Source organism: Vicia villosa, linkage group LG6 (genome assembly GCF_029867415.1).
Source record: "Vicia villosa cultivar HV-30 ecotype Madison, WI linkage group LG6, Vvil1.0, whole genome shotgun sequence".
NCBI classification, from domain to species: Eukaryota; Viridiplantae; Streptophyta; class Magnoliopsida; order Fabales; family Fabaceae; genus Vicia; species Vicia villosa.
The window spans coordinates 160,229,259-160,245,691 of NC_081185.1; the positions used below are offsets into that span (position 1 = coordinate 160,229,259).

Sequence of the window (16,433 nt, forward strand, 5' to 3'; positions counted from 1 at the left end):
GGACAGAGAACAGTAGCAACCAAAATAAAACAACATTCGTCAATAATAATCAATAAGCCGAAAATGTAATCGAATAAGGAGAAAGGCGAAAAGTTTGTTTAACCAGTTCGATAAAAAGTCTATTATGGGGAAGAAAACAACTCTCCAATTACTATAGTCAGAAAATTGTTACAAGAGATTACTAATTAGTTACAAGAAAATAGCCTTTGCCTTTAGAGTTTTCAATAACAACTCTGAAGGCGTCAAAGAACAAAATCATATTTTATACCTAAGTGTTTTATAACCTCTCAAGCTCTCAATAATGTAAGCACACAAATCCAAGGTATAAATAAGTGTTTCCGAATCCCATTAGATAACCCTTGCCTTTTCTAAGTTTTCCTTTGAAAAGATTTTAAACCCTTTGCTCTACCTTTTTGCTATAAACTATGAGATCGTCACACTGGAAAATACTGAAGAGATACATATTTATAATTACTAAAACCCAATATACAAAGTCCAAAACACAATCCATTAATCATTGACATAATTACACCAAGAGTCCTTTAAATTGTTTTACTATAACAATTTGGTCCTTTAAATTTTGTTTTTAACAACTTGGTCCTTTAAGTTTTTTTTTTTTTGAATTAGGATCTAACTATATATTTTTGGATACTACTTTATGTATTTAGGATGCTAATATATGTGTTTTGTTGCAACTTTATGTATTTTAGGTGATTAGTTTCATCAAAGATTGAAAAAAGAGTAAGAAGGGTAACTTTGCACATATTTGTTAACTTAAAGGATCGAATTGTAAAAAAAAAAACTTAAGAGACCAACTTGTTACAATAAAATAACTCAAAGGACCCTAATATAATTATGCCTTAATTATTAGAATAAAATATTATAAATATTTTATAATTTATTTTATATTAATTTAGACTATTTCTAAATTAATATATATATATATATCTAATATTCTAACATTAAATAATGAATTCGCAAACCAAATCAGTTAAACCAAAAATCCGCAAACCATCTAAATCAGACATTCTTGCTGCTTTTTGGCTTCTTGCTTTTTGGCAATCTGAAAATATATTTTTTAAGACATACTTCAACAATAAAGACTGACATGTTCATTCAGTTGTAAATTTCAATATTTATGCTTCATTTTTTCTGGTGTTTCTTTATGTTAAGTTGATTTTTAAAGCCAATTTGATTGAAATTTAGTATAAAGTAACAAAGCTAATATAATAATAATTTGAAACTATTATAGTATAGTTTATTTTTGATTTAAAGTGTACAAAAATCATTAAACTAATACTTGATTTCACGAGAGAAAAACCCGAGTAAGTGTAACAAAAGAGTAGGGGTGACAAAAGAACACTATTAATATGTCAAAGTCTCATAAAAATATGAGGTAATCTAAATAGCGAGTGCAAATTTGTTTACTACGTCCACCACGTCTAATGACAAATAAGTGGGTGACTCGATAATCTCATTTTTTTATATAAAATAACAAGTTTTTCAAAAATATTATCACTCATATTTAACAAAATTTATTTAACTGTTAAACTTAATATTTTTTTTTCTATTATTGTTAAAGTGTTTCTAATAACATATTAATAACAAATGATCACATTCAATAAATAAATTTAACCAACGTATAATATTTATGTTTAATCATACTAGATACACCATCTATTATAAAATAAATTCTAAAATATATAAAAAAAAAGTTATCAATAAATTTAACACCGCAAAATCATCAAACATAAAAGATACAAAGTTAAACATAAAAGATATAAGTTTGATCATATGATTTTAACCCCTTAGAAAAAATAATAATAAATGAAGAATACTTAGATATAATTTCTTAGGTATAGTTTGTACTATTTTCTAATGAAAATATGACAAATGTATATTTTTCTCTTACACATATGTAGTTTTTTCATATTTTTACTGCTTAAATAATATTAAAGTACACTTGTCATATTTTCATTAGCGAATAGCATAAATGACACCTAAAGAATTATATGTAGGTTTTCTCCTTACTAAATAAAATAAGAATGAAGTGAAAGAGAGAAATAAAAAGATGAATATGAAGTTGATTTATTTTTTCTAAGATAATTTATCAAATATTAATATCTAATTTTATTCACACATGTATGTAACAAAATTACATTATTTTCAAGATTAGTTTTAAAAATATGGTAACAAATATATATATTTTTTAAAATATGGTAACAATTTTTTTTTTGATATGATTTGACTGAATGGATATCTAAAAAGATTTTACACTTCATAAATATTATTATTTTTTATTAATACAAATCTGAGTTTTTTTGTGAATTTTATAAGTTTTTTTTTTTTTGAAATTTATATATTTAAAAAACAGCTTAACCTGAATTAATATGTATTTTGTTATTTTTTAAAAATAAATATCTAACTTATAATATACAAAGAGAAAATATAATTTTAATATAGTATATTTTTCTTTTAAATATATATATTTTTAATTTTAAAATTTAAGTATCTTTTTAAATAATAGTTATATGGCACTTATGTATTTTTACTTAATTATTTTATAAACAATTTAAAATTAAATTAAAATTCAGTAATACAATTTATTTTTGTACGCGCGTAGATATTTAAAATGGAACAGACAAACACGACAGTGTAACTCTATATTAACGGAAAAACAGAGAAATCCAAGACAACCCCCTAAAACGAGAAAACTATCGAGTCTAACGACACTAAATTATTAGACGCGTTGTATTTGTTCTAAACTTTCTACTACACCACTCTCTAAACAATCATCTACATGTCAATTTTTAATAATTTTAATTATTATGGTTGAATTGGGTGAAAAGTATATTTTAAATTAATCAGAATCTAAAATAATGATTTAGTTTATTAAATTAATAAATTAGTTAGCTACTTTTAAAAAGCAAAATCCAATTTTAATAAATGTCTCAAATGAAAAATAAGATGAATTTAATTGGAATGCACTGACAGTGTAAAGAAGTTTTACACCGTCAGTGAATAATGAACGTTGGATTGTAAATTATAATTTATTTTTAATTTAATTATTTATTAATTCGTATTAGTGGGTGGTTATGATTCACTGACTGTGTAAAAAATTTTACACTGACAGTGCATAGTAATTAATCTCAAATAAGATTCAGTATTATTTTTTCACATTCAACTAACCAAAACTTATTATTTATAGAATATATATATATATATATATATATATATATATATATATATAAAATTAAAGTAAAAATATTTTAGTAATCAAATCAAATGGTTACCATGGATTTATTATACGCTGTCTAAAAAGAAGACCATACACTTGCTTAAGCAAGAAGAAAAAAAAAAAAAAAGATAAATACAGAGCAGCGACACTTTTCATTATTTAAATAAACCCAACAAACTAAATCGTAATTTTTGCCGAAAAAAACAGAGAAAATCTCTATACCCATTAGCCCAATAAGCTTCATCTCTTCATTATTTAAACCCTTTTCTTCAGAATCACAGAAACTATAAACACACCAAGCATAAACCACTTTTCACCGCCAAAACCCTATTGCTTTTGAATCCACAGCTTCATCGATCGTTCTCATTCATCGCACCAGGTAGGGTTTGTATTCCTCTCTCCAGCTCCTCCATCTCCTCCATCGAACTCTTCATTATCTTTGATATATTCGCTTTCTCGTTATTTTTCTGTTATCTGTTAGGGTTTAGGGTTTATGATTCGATGTTTGTTTGTTATTGTTTAATATACTCGCGATGTGCATTGTTCGAAATTAATCAGTCACACAGATAGATTGTTTTTGTGTTGTTAGGGTTTAGTATTGGTTTGCGCATTAGGTATTGAAAATCATGCTGTCGTTTTTTTTCTTGATTTTTTTCTTGATTGTTGATAGTCTGAATGTTGCATAGTCTGAATATTTGTGATGTTTCTGCAGCCATGACGGACAGGAAAACCCTTGATTTAGATCAAGGTTGGGCCTTTATGCAGAATGGGATTACAAAATTGAAGAGAATTCTGGAAGGATCACTAGAAAATTTCACTTCAGAGGAATACATGATGTTGTACACGTATCCTAATAATAATGGATTTCAGTAACTGTTGCTGCGTTGCGTCTTTACTTTGTTGTATTATCTGTTAATGATTAGTTTTGGATTTTGTTGATTGTTTTTTCCTTAAGTCGACCATCACAGAACCATCTATAACATGTGTACTCAGAAGCCACCACTTGACTATTCACAGGAACTGTATGACAGATACAAGAGTGTTTTTGAGCAATACATTAGATCGACTGTAGGGAAACTTCCACTCACTGTTTGTTTGAATTTCTTTTGTCATATGACTCACTGTTTCTGTTTCTGATACTTATTTTATTTTTAGGTTTTGTCTTCTGTGAGAGATAAGCATGACGAATTCATGTTGAGGGAGCTTGTCCAGAGATGGATAAACCATAAGGTTTTGGTTAGGTGGCTTTCACGCTTCTTCCATTATCTTGATCGCTACTTTGTTGCACGACGCTCTCTGCCTGTACTCAATCAAGTTGGGCTTTCTGCTTTCCGAGATTTGGTCAGTCTTTTATTGCTTAGACCTTGTATAATTGTATCTGACGACCATGCACTGATGGACAATACTAATGTATACCTTTATCATTACTTAATATATTGTAAATGTTAATTTATTCTAGTGCACCCAATTTCATTAATAACAGGTTTACATGGACGTACGAGAGAATGCCAGTAAAGCTGTGATTGTTCTTGTAAGCTCATCAATCTACACTTTGTTGATATACCGTGTTGCTGATGCTTCATATGATATAACCATGGTTCATTGCTTCATGTTACAGATTGACAAAGAACGTGAGGGCGAACAGATTGATAGATCATTGTTGAAAAATGTTCTTGATATATTTGTTGAGATCGGTCTGGGTGAAATGGAGCATTATGTACAGGATTTTGAGGTGCAGATGCTTGAGGATACTGCCGATTACTACAGAAGTAAGGCTACAATTTGGATTGAGTCTGATTCCTGCCCAGATTACATGCTAAAGGTTAGTTTGTTTGCATTATGCTAAAGGTTTTACCACATCTTAATTTCAAATAAATTATTTTGAAAAATGACTTAATGTGGGCAAACAACAAAATTGACACTTAGACACCAAATTTGGGGAAATGGAAGTTGGTGAATGTAGCCACATGTTTTGATGTCTCACACCGGCCACATGTATTGATGTCTCACACCGGCCACATGTTAAATACACCAGCCATGCCTTCATTTTGAAGTGTCGGTGCTACATAGATATCCGTCATTCCGTTGGACTTAATTAATTTCATAAGTATCAACATCTATATAATTTTAAAATTTTGTATATCACTTTCATAATTTCTAATTCTCTTATTTTTTTACTTAACATGTTTAAATATTAAAAAATTGAATAAGTGCAATGCAAGTGTTGCTTGCCAGTGTGCTAACAATTTTTATCTATGAAATTGCACAGGCTGAGGACTGCTTGAGACGAGAGAGAGATAGAGTGTCTCATTATTTCCATGCTAGCACTGAGCCGAAACTGGTAGAGGTAAGTGTAAATCTGACTTTTTTTTGTGTTCATTTTAAAATTTTATTGGATGAAATGCGATAAGTTCTCCCCCCTCCCCCCTTTTTGTTGGATCCATTCATCTATAAAATTGAAGCAGACATCCTTAATTCACAATGATGATAATTAGGTCACTTAGTATGACAAAATTATAGTTCTTCATGTGGACAACTATACCATTTTATGCGAGTTATTAGAGTACATGAAGCCTGCAAAGTGAATGTTACTAATACTAATAATTAACAAATAGTGATTGAATTTTACAATAACACATGTTCCCTATTGATATTATCAATTTCCCTTATATTGTCTTTGTTTCAAATCAACTCAAGGCATACAGAAATTGTTCCATAAAAGTGAACATCAGAATGAAAAATACTCGATCCCCTTTCTTTTTTATTTCACATTACTAAGGCTGGAATCTTACATTCTAATGTTTGAGAAGTTAAAACCAACCTCTTTAAATTCCTACACTCACCTCATTCTACTATTTTTTAATAAAAAGTTGTTGTACTGAATTTAGAAGATATTAAAGACCATGTAGTTCTACTATTTTCTAATAAAAAGTTGTACTGAATTTAAAAGATATTAAAGATCATGTAGGTACTTTTCTAATACTTGCAAATTGTATCTGGTTTAATATTTCTTGTAATAGTATTCCTTAGAATATCGTTCCTGGAATTATGATTCTTTCTTTACCTTTGAAGCAAACTCCCTCTTGTACAAAACCTCATGTGTTATTATTTTTTGTTTTCACTTTAATAGAAAGTGCAACACGAGTTGCTGGTAAACCGTGCTAATCAATTACTTGAGAAGGAGCATTCAGGCTGCCGTGCATTGCTTAGAGATGATAAGGTATTTAACTGCTTTATCTTTTCTGTTTGGTGGTTTTCTCAGTTTACTCTCACTATAGATTTTTCACTGCTTAAAAGTCAAAGAACCATTTGTTTCTGTCGCATTGCACTAAATAATATGCCATAATGTTTGAGTTGCAAAGTGACCTTATATTCTCTTATGCAATCCATATTGAATACTTAACCATATCCCTGGTAAAATCTTAACCATATCCCTATATTGAACCTACAAAAAATGGATTTAGCATGTGGGACTTTGTAGATTTTTAAAAATATCCCTGCAATTGAAATGCCATTCTACTTTACAATACCCATGCAAAATAAAATTGCAAAAACAGTTATATGGCATTCTTTCAAAAATGGCACTATTTTGTTTTATTATCTATGCATATTTGGTTCATTAACTACTTGAATTGCTTTTCATCTAGGTGGATGATCTCTCTAGGATGTATAGACTTTACCATAAAATACCTAAAGGATTGGATCCTGTTGCCAATGTATTCAAGCAGGTTGGTTTCGTCACATCATTGCCTAATGCTATAAGTTTAGATTTTGTCTTTGTTTTTATTCTTTCTGTAATGATGTAATATGATTATTGTATGATTGCAGCATATTACAGATGAGGGCACAGCTTTGGTTCAACTGGCTGAAGAAAGTGCTAGCAATCAGGTTTAGTACATGCCTGAATAATCTCACTGTTTTAGTATTTTATCTTCTGCTTCAGTTTATCTACTCAGTGTTTAGTGGACTGGTTGCCATTGGTGTTACCTGATAGATCATTATTGTTTATGGCTCTAACTAGCCATGCCAATGCCATAAGTTTGCTATGTTATTTTTTTTTACGCATGTGACCTGTATTGTCAAATGGCGGTGCCATGTCAGATTTTAATTGGCGCCACCAATTAAAATGACAGTTTTTTTCTTGTAAATGGAAAAATGAAACTCGGGTCACTTGACCCCAACCCAAACCCAGCCAAAAAAGGGTATGAAACCCTAAAACTGTATGAGACTCTGCCTCATGCATTCCCATCTGATTTGTGTCATTATTTTCTTTCTAACTAGGTATGCTGTTATTACTCATATTCGCTTCAGTTTAGATATGACTTGTGACATGGATATGATACACCAATATAATTGGGATATTGCCAATTTTAATAATGTTAGGACATGTCATGGCTATGATAGATATAACATACTTTAGTATAAAAGTTTATATGTAACAAACTTTCAATCAAGATAGAATCAGATTTTTAAAAGTTGGCATCATTCATTGTTGATGTAACAAAGTATTATTATGGTATTCCCTTCTACATAGGTATAGAAGTCTTGCAATTTACCATGTGTTATTTCTAATAACTCTAGTGCATTTGAATTTGTTCAAATCTGTTGATTGTTTCTAATTACTGACAACTTTTCATTTTTATTCTCTCCAGAAAACTACAAGCGGTTCTGGCATTCAAGATCAAGCAAGTCCCAATACTCATTATTTTTATTAAATTTTATTGTTACAATAGCTAGATAAGGTCTGAAGGTTAATCATGTTTATTTGCAGGTCCTTGTCAGAAAATTCATAGAGCTCCATGACAAGTATATGGCATACGTTAGTAATTGCTTTATGAATCACACACTGTTCCACAAGGTATGTTGATGCTTCTTTGAAACTTACTAAACAATAGAATGGTTAGTAGTTAAATACTATATTTCATTTTGGCCTCAATTGGTAATCTAAAGTGATTGGCCTAGAATTGTTGGGTTTATATGGTGTAACAGTGGGGTATGTGGGGAAGAATGTGAAAGGGAGAAGAGTTAGTTATAGAAACTGTAAGTAAAGGAACCATTTACCGAGGGATGTATAGAAGGGGAAGAAGAAAGGGCAGGAACATAACAAGGGCTTGTTTCTGCAACAGTGACTTGTTCTTAGTTTGGAAGTTGATAAATTTCTTACCTTATATACTGTGTCCTAGTTTTCTTGCCAATACTTGTATTTCATTCCAGAAGTCCATGTACTGTCACCAATCATTAGGGAGTCCATCACCTCAAATGAAATAACGGTTTTCAAGAAATCACATCTTTAGTCCTAATCTATTAATTTTCCAGGCATTGAAGGAAGCATTTGAGGTATTCTGCAATAAAACTGTTGCCGGTAGTTCCAGTGCAGAGCTATTATCTTCATTCTGTGATAATATCCTTAAAAAGGGTGGAAGTGAGAAGCTGAGTGATGAAGCCATTGAAGAAACACTTGAGAAGGTAGCTTTTTACAGGTTATGTTTTCTTTTTCAGATTTGCACCAGTATGCTTTGTGCTGATTAATTTGTTTAATTTTTTACAGGTAGTCAAGTTGCTTGCATATATCAGTGACAAGGATCTCTTTGCAGAATTTTACAGGTCAGATTTTAAACTCACATTTCTCATATGGTTTAGGTTTCTTGTTATTTTGTGAACTTCTTCTGAGGAAGTTTATATTTACAGGAAGAAGCTTGCCCGAAGATTACTTTTCGACAGAAGTGCCAATGATGACCATGAGAAGTGTATTTTGACAAAGTTAAAGCAGCAATGTGGTGGCCAGTTCACATCGAAGATGGAGGGAATGGTCAGTTGGTTTTGTTTCCAGGCTAACTAACTCTTTGGCGTTTCTTTTTTCTTTCAATTTTTGAATTTGGGGATTTACTCTAATCATGCAATTTCAGGTGGTAGACTTGACATTGGCTAGGGACCATCAGATGAAATTTCAGGAATACCTTAGTGAGAATTCTCATGTAAATCCTGGAATTGACTTGACAGTTACGGTTCTTACCACAGGATTTTGGCCGAGTTATAAGTCTTTTGATCTCAACCTCCCTTCAGAGATGGTAGGAGCATACTGCTGATAGTAGTTATTTAATTTTCCATTAGTGTTTTTCTGGTGAAGACAAATCTTATTTAACACTATAAAATGGTCAATTGTTTGTTTCAGGTGAAGTGTGTGGAAGTTTTCAAGGGCTTTTATGAAACAAGGACAAAACATAGAAAACTTTCATGGATTTACTCACTGGGAACTTGCAACATCATTGGCAGGTTTGAACCAAAAACCATTGAGTTAATTGTCTCAACCTATCAGGTAATTCTCTTTCTAAGACTCATCCTTTTCTGTTGTTATGCTTATTATTGTGACATTGAAATATTTTGAAAATTGTCTTACAGGCTGCTGCCCTGCTATTATTCAACACTGTGGATAAGTTGAGTTACTCAGAGATTATGACTCAGCTGAATTTGACTCACGATGACCTAGTTAGATTGCTTCATTCTCTGGCATGTGCAAGATATAAGATACTTCTTAAGGAGCCTAACACTAAAACAATATCCACAAATGACAGCTTTATGTTCAATTCCAAATTTACTGATAAAATGAGAAGGATAAAGGTTTGTATTTACTTTCAACCTTAGTCAGATTTATAAACTTTGTTAGCAAGGTTCAATCCTTTTTACGATTAATAAAAAATCTGAATTTTTTGTTTACCATAGATCCCTCTACCACCTGTTGATGAAAGGAAGAAGGTTATTGAAGATGTTGACAAAGACAGGCGATATGCTATTGATGCGTCAATTGTGCGTATTATGAAGAGTAGGAAAGTTTTGGGCCATCAGCAATTAGTTTCAGAGTGTGTTGAGCAGTTGGGCCGCATGTTCAAGGTAAAAACTTGCTTGAATTAATTTTGTTGTCAATGGAAATAAGGTTTTGTTGCAGAATCTTCATTGCTATATAAATTTCGGTTAGATGAATTATTTTCTTCACATTTTAATTTGCGATTTTTGGAATTGAATCTATAGCCTGATATCAAAGCAATCAAGAAGCGGATTGAAGATCTCATCACTCGGGACTACCTGGAGAGGGACAAAGAAAATCCAAACACCTTCAGGTATCTAGCGTAGAGAAAGGTCGTGATGTACAGAGTGGCGCATGAGTTCAGAAAGCTACTTAGAAAACTGAAATTATCCGAATTTGATTCTTAACTTGAGGAAGTACGGCTGAATATTCCAAAAGTTATATACAATGTAAATGGTCGGTTTAAACTTAAATCAATGATTGGAGAATCTCAGTACTCAGTAGCGAATTTTTTATTTTTTTTGCATACATGAAGAGTTACCATTTTATTTGTGTCTATATATTATAGAGCGTGGAATGATATTGGGATAAAATATTTCAAAATTAAGTGTCATATAATAATAAATGAACAAGAGTGATTATATCAAATTATTTATAATTATCATTAATGCAATGTGAGAGAAATAAAAAATTGATAAAATGTAAAGTTGCATTGAAATTAAATATGACACTTTGGATTTGCATTGAAAATTAAATATGACACTTATTTCAGGATAAGTTATTTTTTGAAATGTAACACTTATTTTGGAAATGTTTTTGAACTAGTTTGATTTTTCTTGGTATTAAATAATTCCGTCAACATATTCTGCATATTAAATATGTCTTCAGATTAGTAAAAGCAAGATTATTGTTTGTTGGAAGGGAAATGGGTCGTTGGTAGTATCCTTCATCCTTTAAAGTGTCAAAATTTATTTTCAAGAATTACTATCCTAAAAAAAATAAATGTAGGAAATTTATTCCAAGGAGTTTTTTTGCAAAATTGTTTGGCAAACACTTTATTATTTCTAGAAAAATTTGTAATTTTGATTAATTTATTTTAAAAGTAAATAAAATTTTTATGGGAATTCACTTTCCCATCCATTAACATGAGAATGATTTCATGGGAATAATGGAAGTTATAAGAAGTTAGTAGGAATCTTTATTCCTAAGAATAATTGTTTTCAATCTTGTAACAATCATGGGTATCTTCACTTATTATCCTATGTATTTCCAAAAATATAATTTTTAAACTTACACCCTTACAGAAAATTTATTTTGTCCATCTTAAGCTGTTTGGCTAATTTCTAAATTAATAATGTTAAGGCTGTTTGGAATTGTTTTTATTTTAAGAAGTTATTTTTTGGGAAAATTCCCTTTTAACTTTCATTGGTCGAGGTCAAAGGAACAATAAAAGGTAATGAATATGTTTGGAAGATAATTTTTCTGTACTCCCTCCAGTCTCAAATATAAGTGAATTTTTTTTTCTATGATCTTAAATATAAACAAAAAAAAATTGTATTTATTATATTTAATGTCACTATTTCAAATATACTTCTATAATTTTTTATATTTTTTTAAATGTTTGCAACAATTTTCAAAGCAAAAAATAGGAGTAAAAGTAGAAATAATGTAAGAATTAAATGCATTGAGACATCTTTTTTAAAATGTGAGTTTTTTTACAAATTTGCTTATATTTGAGATCGGAGAGAGTACACTTTTTACTTTTTTGAGTGAGACCAAATACAACAAAGAGTAATGAGTGTGTTTGATTGAATACTATTTTATGTCTTGAACATAATTTATGTTGCAACAATATTTGAGTACTAATTTTTACTTTGTAAACGTCTCTATGTGATATATTCGTATTTGTGTCAATTGATATTTCTCATGATTTGCTTTGTCTCTTTTTGATGTTGTCAAAGAGGGAGAAACAAATGCAAGACAAAGTTAGATGCACATATTCAGGGGGAGCCTTCATGAAGACACAAAACACATAATTGTAAGTTTTGCCATCATAAAAAGGGAGAGTATATGACTACACTTTTCCGTTAGATGTTTTGCATAATGTCAAAACTAGGATAACTTTAGCATTTTTTTATATTAGACGGTATCTCTGAGTCGTTATGTGCACCTTTTACATTAGGGAACTTAGAATGCATTTAGAAAAGTTTAGAAAATGTTTTAAACATAAAAAACAGGTTTTCATGCATCAAAATTAAGAATTTTTCTAAAAAATCAATCTATGTGTCGACACATATGAGCTATGAGTTGACACATGTATTGCATTATTAAAGGCAATAGTAGATTAGGATTTGTCAAAAAAAAAAGGCAGTAGGTTTGGATGTGTCAACACATGAGTGCTTTAAGGTTGACACATGTAAGCAATTTTTCTTCTATGGGTCGACACATACGACTCACGTGTCGACACATGCAACCCATTTTTAAAGCCTGTAGCTTATGTTTCTCATGAGTCAACAAATAACCTGATATGTGTCACACATGCACTGATATTAGTCGATACATGCTGTTATAAACTTGAAATTTTGCAAAACATTTTTTAAACCTCTTGTTTTCTTTTGCCTCCAACTTGCACACATATAAATACCTCACACATGCATCTTTTCAAATTAATGAAACCATTAACACACAAATACTTCTCTTCATCTTCAACCTCACAATCTTCGCATGCACATAAACAAACTACACATAATTACTTTTTGTTTGGGTGCCTTCTAGATTCAATTTGATAACGTCCAATTTAGGTTTGTGTACCAGATAGATTGGGTGGAGAATTTTTAGGAGTTTCATTGGAAAAATTGTGAGGGTTTATCCTCCAAGATCATGGTGTTGATTTGGAGTTGACAAGCTTTTTACAATTCAGATTTGATCGAGTAAAAGCTTTGAAGAACGGGAGGTTCTTGCAAAAGAGTATCGTGAGAAGGTGAATCGATTCGAAATCTTGGGTGGCAACAATTCATAATTTGGATTCGATCGAGTGAAAACTTTGAAGAATGGTGGTTTCTTGCAAAGGAGTAGCGTGAGACGGTGAATCATATTGGTAGGATCAGGTGACTTGATCAAACTCAGATCAAGGGAAGAGAAGTGCTATGATCAACATCAAACAAAGAGTTTGTAGGGTTGAATTGCAACATTTCTCTTGTAAAACAGAATTTGCATTGTAAGATTGATTATCTCAATTCCTTTGGAATTGAGGGAAGACGTAGCCATAGCGAGGATGATTAGTGAACTGCCTAAACAAATCCTTTGGATGATGTCTTTTGCTCTTTCTAGCTCCTTATTCCTCATTGAGTTCATCACTGAACCCTCTTAAACAATTACTAACCATTTATTTCTTGGTTTCTTCGGCCTTTTTTCTTTTTCTACTCTCTTTTAGCGATTGCTCTTGCTGGCCTTTCTCCCATTTAAACTAGTTTTTTTCCCGGAAAGTTTGATTCAACTTTAATTACAACTCTTCATTTTATTTTTTTAGTCCCGCAATTGTTTCTCTAAGCTCATTAACTTCTACCATTGAGATAGGAATAGGCTCAGGTGATCTTGGCTGTAGTGGCGACTCAATGGTGAAAGGTAGCTTGATCTTTTTGATTTTATCTTTTACCCACCAAGTGTAAGGATCTTTGGCGATATAGTTCTTTCTGCCAAGCTATTTCCCTTTTCTATTGAATTTCCCCTTCTTATTTTTCTTAGCATACCAGAATACTCTACCCCTTCATGCAAGAAAAAGCTTTTTAAAAACTTGTCTTCATGTTTGTCCAACATTGGGTAGCCAAGTTGTGGGAGGGAAATAATAGGGTTATAATTGATGCAACTCCTAGACTAGACCCCATCAGTGGTACGTTGGGAAAATCACCACAGTTGATAACTATCTCTATACCATCATACACACAAGAATGCCAAGAGATGTCACTTTCAGTGAAAGACACAATCCTTTGAGGCAATTTCAAGTAAGCTATGTTTTCCACAAAAAGATCATTCTAAGGCAAATTTAATAAAAACCATGTATAGAGTAGAGGAGCATAACAAAGAATCATCCCAACCCTCTTATCATGTCTCATATGAATAGAGTAATACACATAAGCAAGGTGGGAACTGGGTTCTTGGCTAAGAACATACAAATAGCCGACATGTCAATGAAATTGTCATTTAGGGAATAAGAAAACCCCATAGATGAGAAGAGCAAGAACGAAGTTGAAAACAACCTAATCATTTTTTTGCAAGAGCTACAACCTTTTCCTCTAGGAAACTTCTTGAGAAACCCTAACTATTTCCTTTTGGATCTAAGTTAGGTGTAACCTCCTTTTTGTCAATATACAAGGCTTCAACTATCATCTGATGATTAGGAAGTTCCCCTAAACCGGTGAAGGGAGATTTATCTTTCACATACAAATCCAAGATGTGCTCAAACTCCTCCAAAGTGGGTGCCAATTGAAAGTCTTGGAATGTGAAGCACCTTAATGATGGATTGTTTTACCCCAAAATTTTCCCTCTTGATTTCAACCTTAATTAACTTATTGCTTCATGTTCATCTGCATCAATCCATTAGAGCATAACTTCACAGTCATGCTTAGCTTTGGCTTCAAAGGTTTGGGATCACATAATTCTTGTGATTTGAGTTTTGCTCATTAAAAGGGAGAGAACAATTCATAATTCTATTACTATATTAATATAAAATTTTAATATCAATTTAAAGAAATCTTTTATATCCTAAAATTTCATTTAAATTAATATATAAATTTTTTATAAATTACTTATACAATTTTTATGCTACATATTTTAGCTCGTTAAGTTTCAATATTAAGAGAAGAAAAAAAATTCATTCTTCAAAATTTATTTAAATATTTTCATCATAGAGTCAACACACAATTTTTTTTATTAATTTTAAATTTTTAAAGTTGTAATGTATTATGTTAAATTGAAATTTTAGTCCCCCTAATATTTTTATTTTATTTTGAGCTCTCTTTTAAAATCCGGAATTTTAGTCCCTATATTTTAGTGTTTTTGAGGATTTTGGCCCCATGTAAATATGAAGGCAATTTTAAATGAAATAACGCTCAATAATGTGTAAGTGGAAGTTAAGCAGTGAACTGTTCCAAAAAAAAAATTTATTTAAGATTTATGCTGAACATGTCATTAACGTGACTTCCATTTCATTAAACATTGCCATCATCGAATTTGCAAGGGGACCAAAATCCTCAAAAAAAATAAATAAAGGGACTAAAATTCCTAATTTTAGAATAGGGAGGCCAAAAAAAAAAGTATAATAGAGAAACCAAAATTACAATTAAGTTAAAATAAAATTAGGTACATTCGGAGATATATTTCTGAAATCTGGAGGTAAAAATAGAATTTCGCCAGAGATGCCTAAAAAGGTGTAAGAGTGTACAAAGAAATTCCCTAATTGAAGACATATAGTTAACACTTAACAAAACAAGATATACAAGAAGTTAAGTTATTCTAAATATGATAATTTTGAAATATCTTTAATATTTCCGCATAATTCATATTTGTTTATTTTTTATTTTGATTGAAATAAATAAATAATTATAATAATTTATATGAAATAATTTTTTTAGAATCTTTATATTGAATTTTTTCACAAAATCTCTAAATTGATAGGGTCAAATTATCTATATTCAAAAGATGAATTGGTAGATGGGATTTTTTTTTTGGAGAGGTGTGAAAGAAGTTAGTCAGGATTTAGAGATCTTTTTGAAAAGGTGTGAAAGATGAATTCAAGACCTCCTAAGTGAAATGGTGTGATGTGTGCAAATTTAAGAAGAAGGGGGGTTTGGGTGTTAAAGATCTTCGAATGGTTAGTCTAACCTTCTTAGCCAAATGGAACCAAATGGAAATGGAGACTAATCATGGAGTGTTGGAACATTATGTAATTATTCTAAAATAGGGAGATGAATTGAAAAAGTTCCTAAGTCAAGTCCCACATTGTGTGTTAGTTTAAAATACTCCTTAGTCCCACATTGCTTAGATTAGAAATCTTGGCTAGTTTACTTTATTATATAAGGAAGTCACTTGTTTCATTTCAAAACACACCAAAAAACTTATTTTGAGTTTTTCCTTCCCCACTCTCATAACTCCGCGTCTTTCAATTTGTCGAAGCGCCAACTTCTCTCCCTTTCTTTCTACTCGTTGAATTTTCCGAGTATTTTTCTTGAATTCTCCTTAGAGAATAATGTTAATTTCTCCTTGTTTGAGTTGAGAAATATAATTTTTCTTAGATTCTCTTTATAGAATTATTCGAATTTTTCTTTGTTTGGGAAATTATTGTGATTGGTCAAATGACCGTTATTAAATTCTCTTTGGAGAAATATCGAAATTTCT

The 16,433-nt window shown here is 30.8% G+C and overlaps 1 protein-coding gene across 1 annotated transcript; it reads left to right on the forward strand.

Annotated features, from left to right (window-relative positions):
- Positions 1-3,407: 3,407 nt before the first annotated feature.
- On the forward strand, positions 3,408-10,568 carry LOC131610851 (cullin-1-like). The gene is made up of 20 exons (XM_058882905.1): positions 3,408-3,617; positions 3,951-4,083; positions 4,207-4,306; positions 4,394-4,579; positions 4,722-4,769; positions 4,857-5,060; positions 5,508-5,585; positions 6,369-6,458; positions 6,886-6,966; positions 7,067-7,126; positions 7,891-7,923; positions 8,010-8,096; positions 8,555-8,704; positions 8,787-8,842; positions 8,927-9,047; positions 9,145-9,306; positions 9,411-9,554; positions 9,638-9,856; positions 9,959-10,126; positions 10,265-10,568. The coding sequence occupies exons 2-20, from the start codon at positions 3,953-3,955 to the stop codon at positions 10,364-10,366; spliced, it is 2,220 nt and encodes a 739-aa protein (XP_058738888.1). The 5' UTR covers positions 3,408-3,617; positions 3,951-3,952; the 3' UTR covers positions 10,367-10,568.
- Positions 10,569-16,433: the final 5,865 nt, after the last annotated feature.

Coding starts and splice junctions, on each gene's coding strand:
- LOC131610851 (XM_058882905.1), top strand. CDS start 3,953: ATGACGGACAGGAAAACCCTTGATTTAGATCAAGGTTGGGCCTTTATG. Junction 8,097..8,554: donor ATCACACACTGTTCCACAAG/GTATGTTGATGC, acceptor TTAATTTTCCAG/GCATTGAAGGAAGCATTTGA. Junction 9,555..9,637: donor TAATTGTCTCAACCTATCAG/GTAATTCTCTTT, acceptor ATTGTCTTACAG/GCTGCTGCCCTGCTATTATT.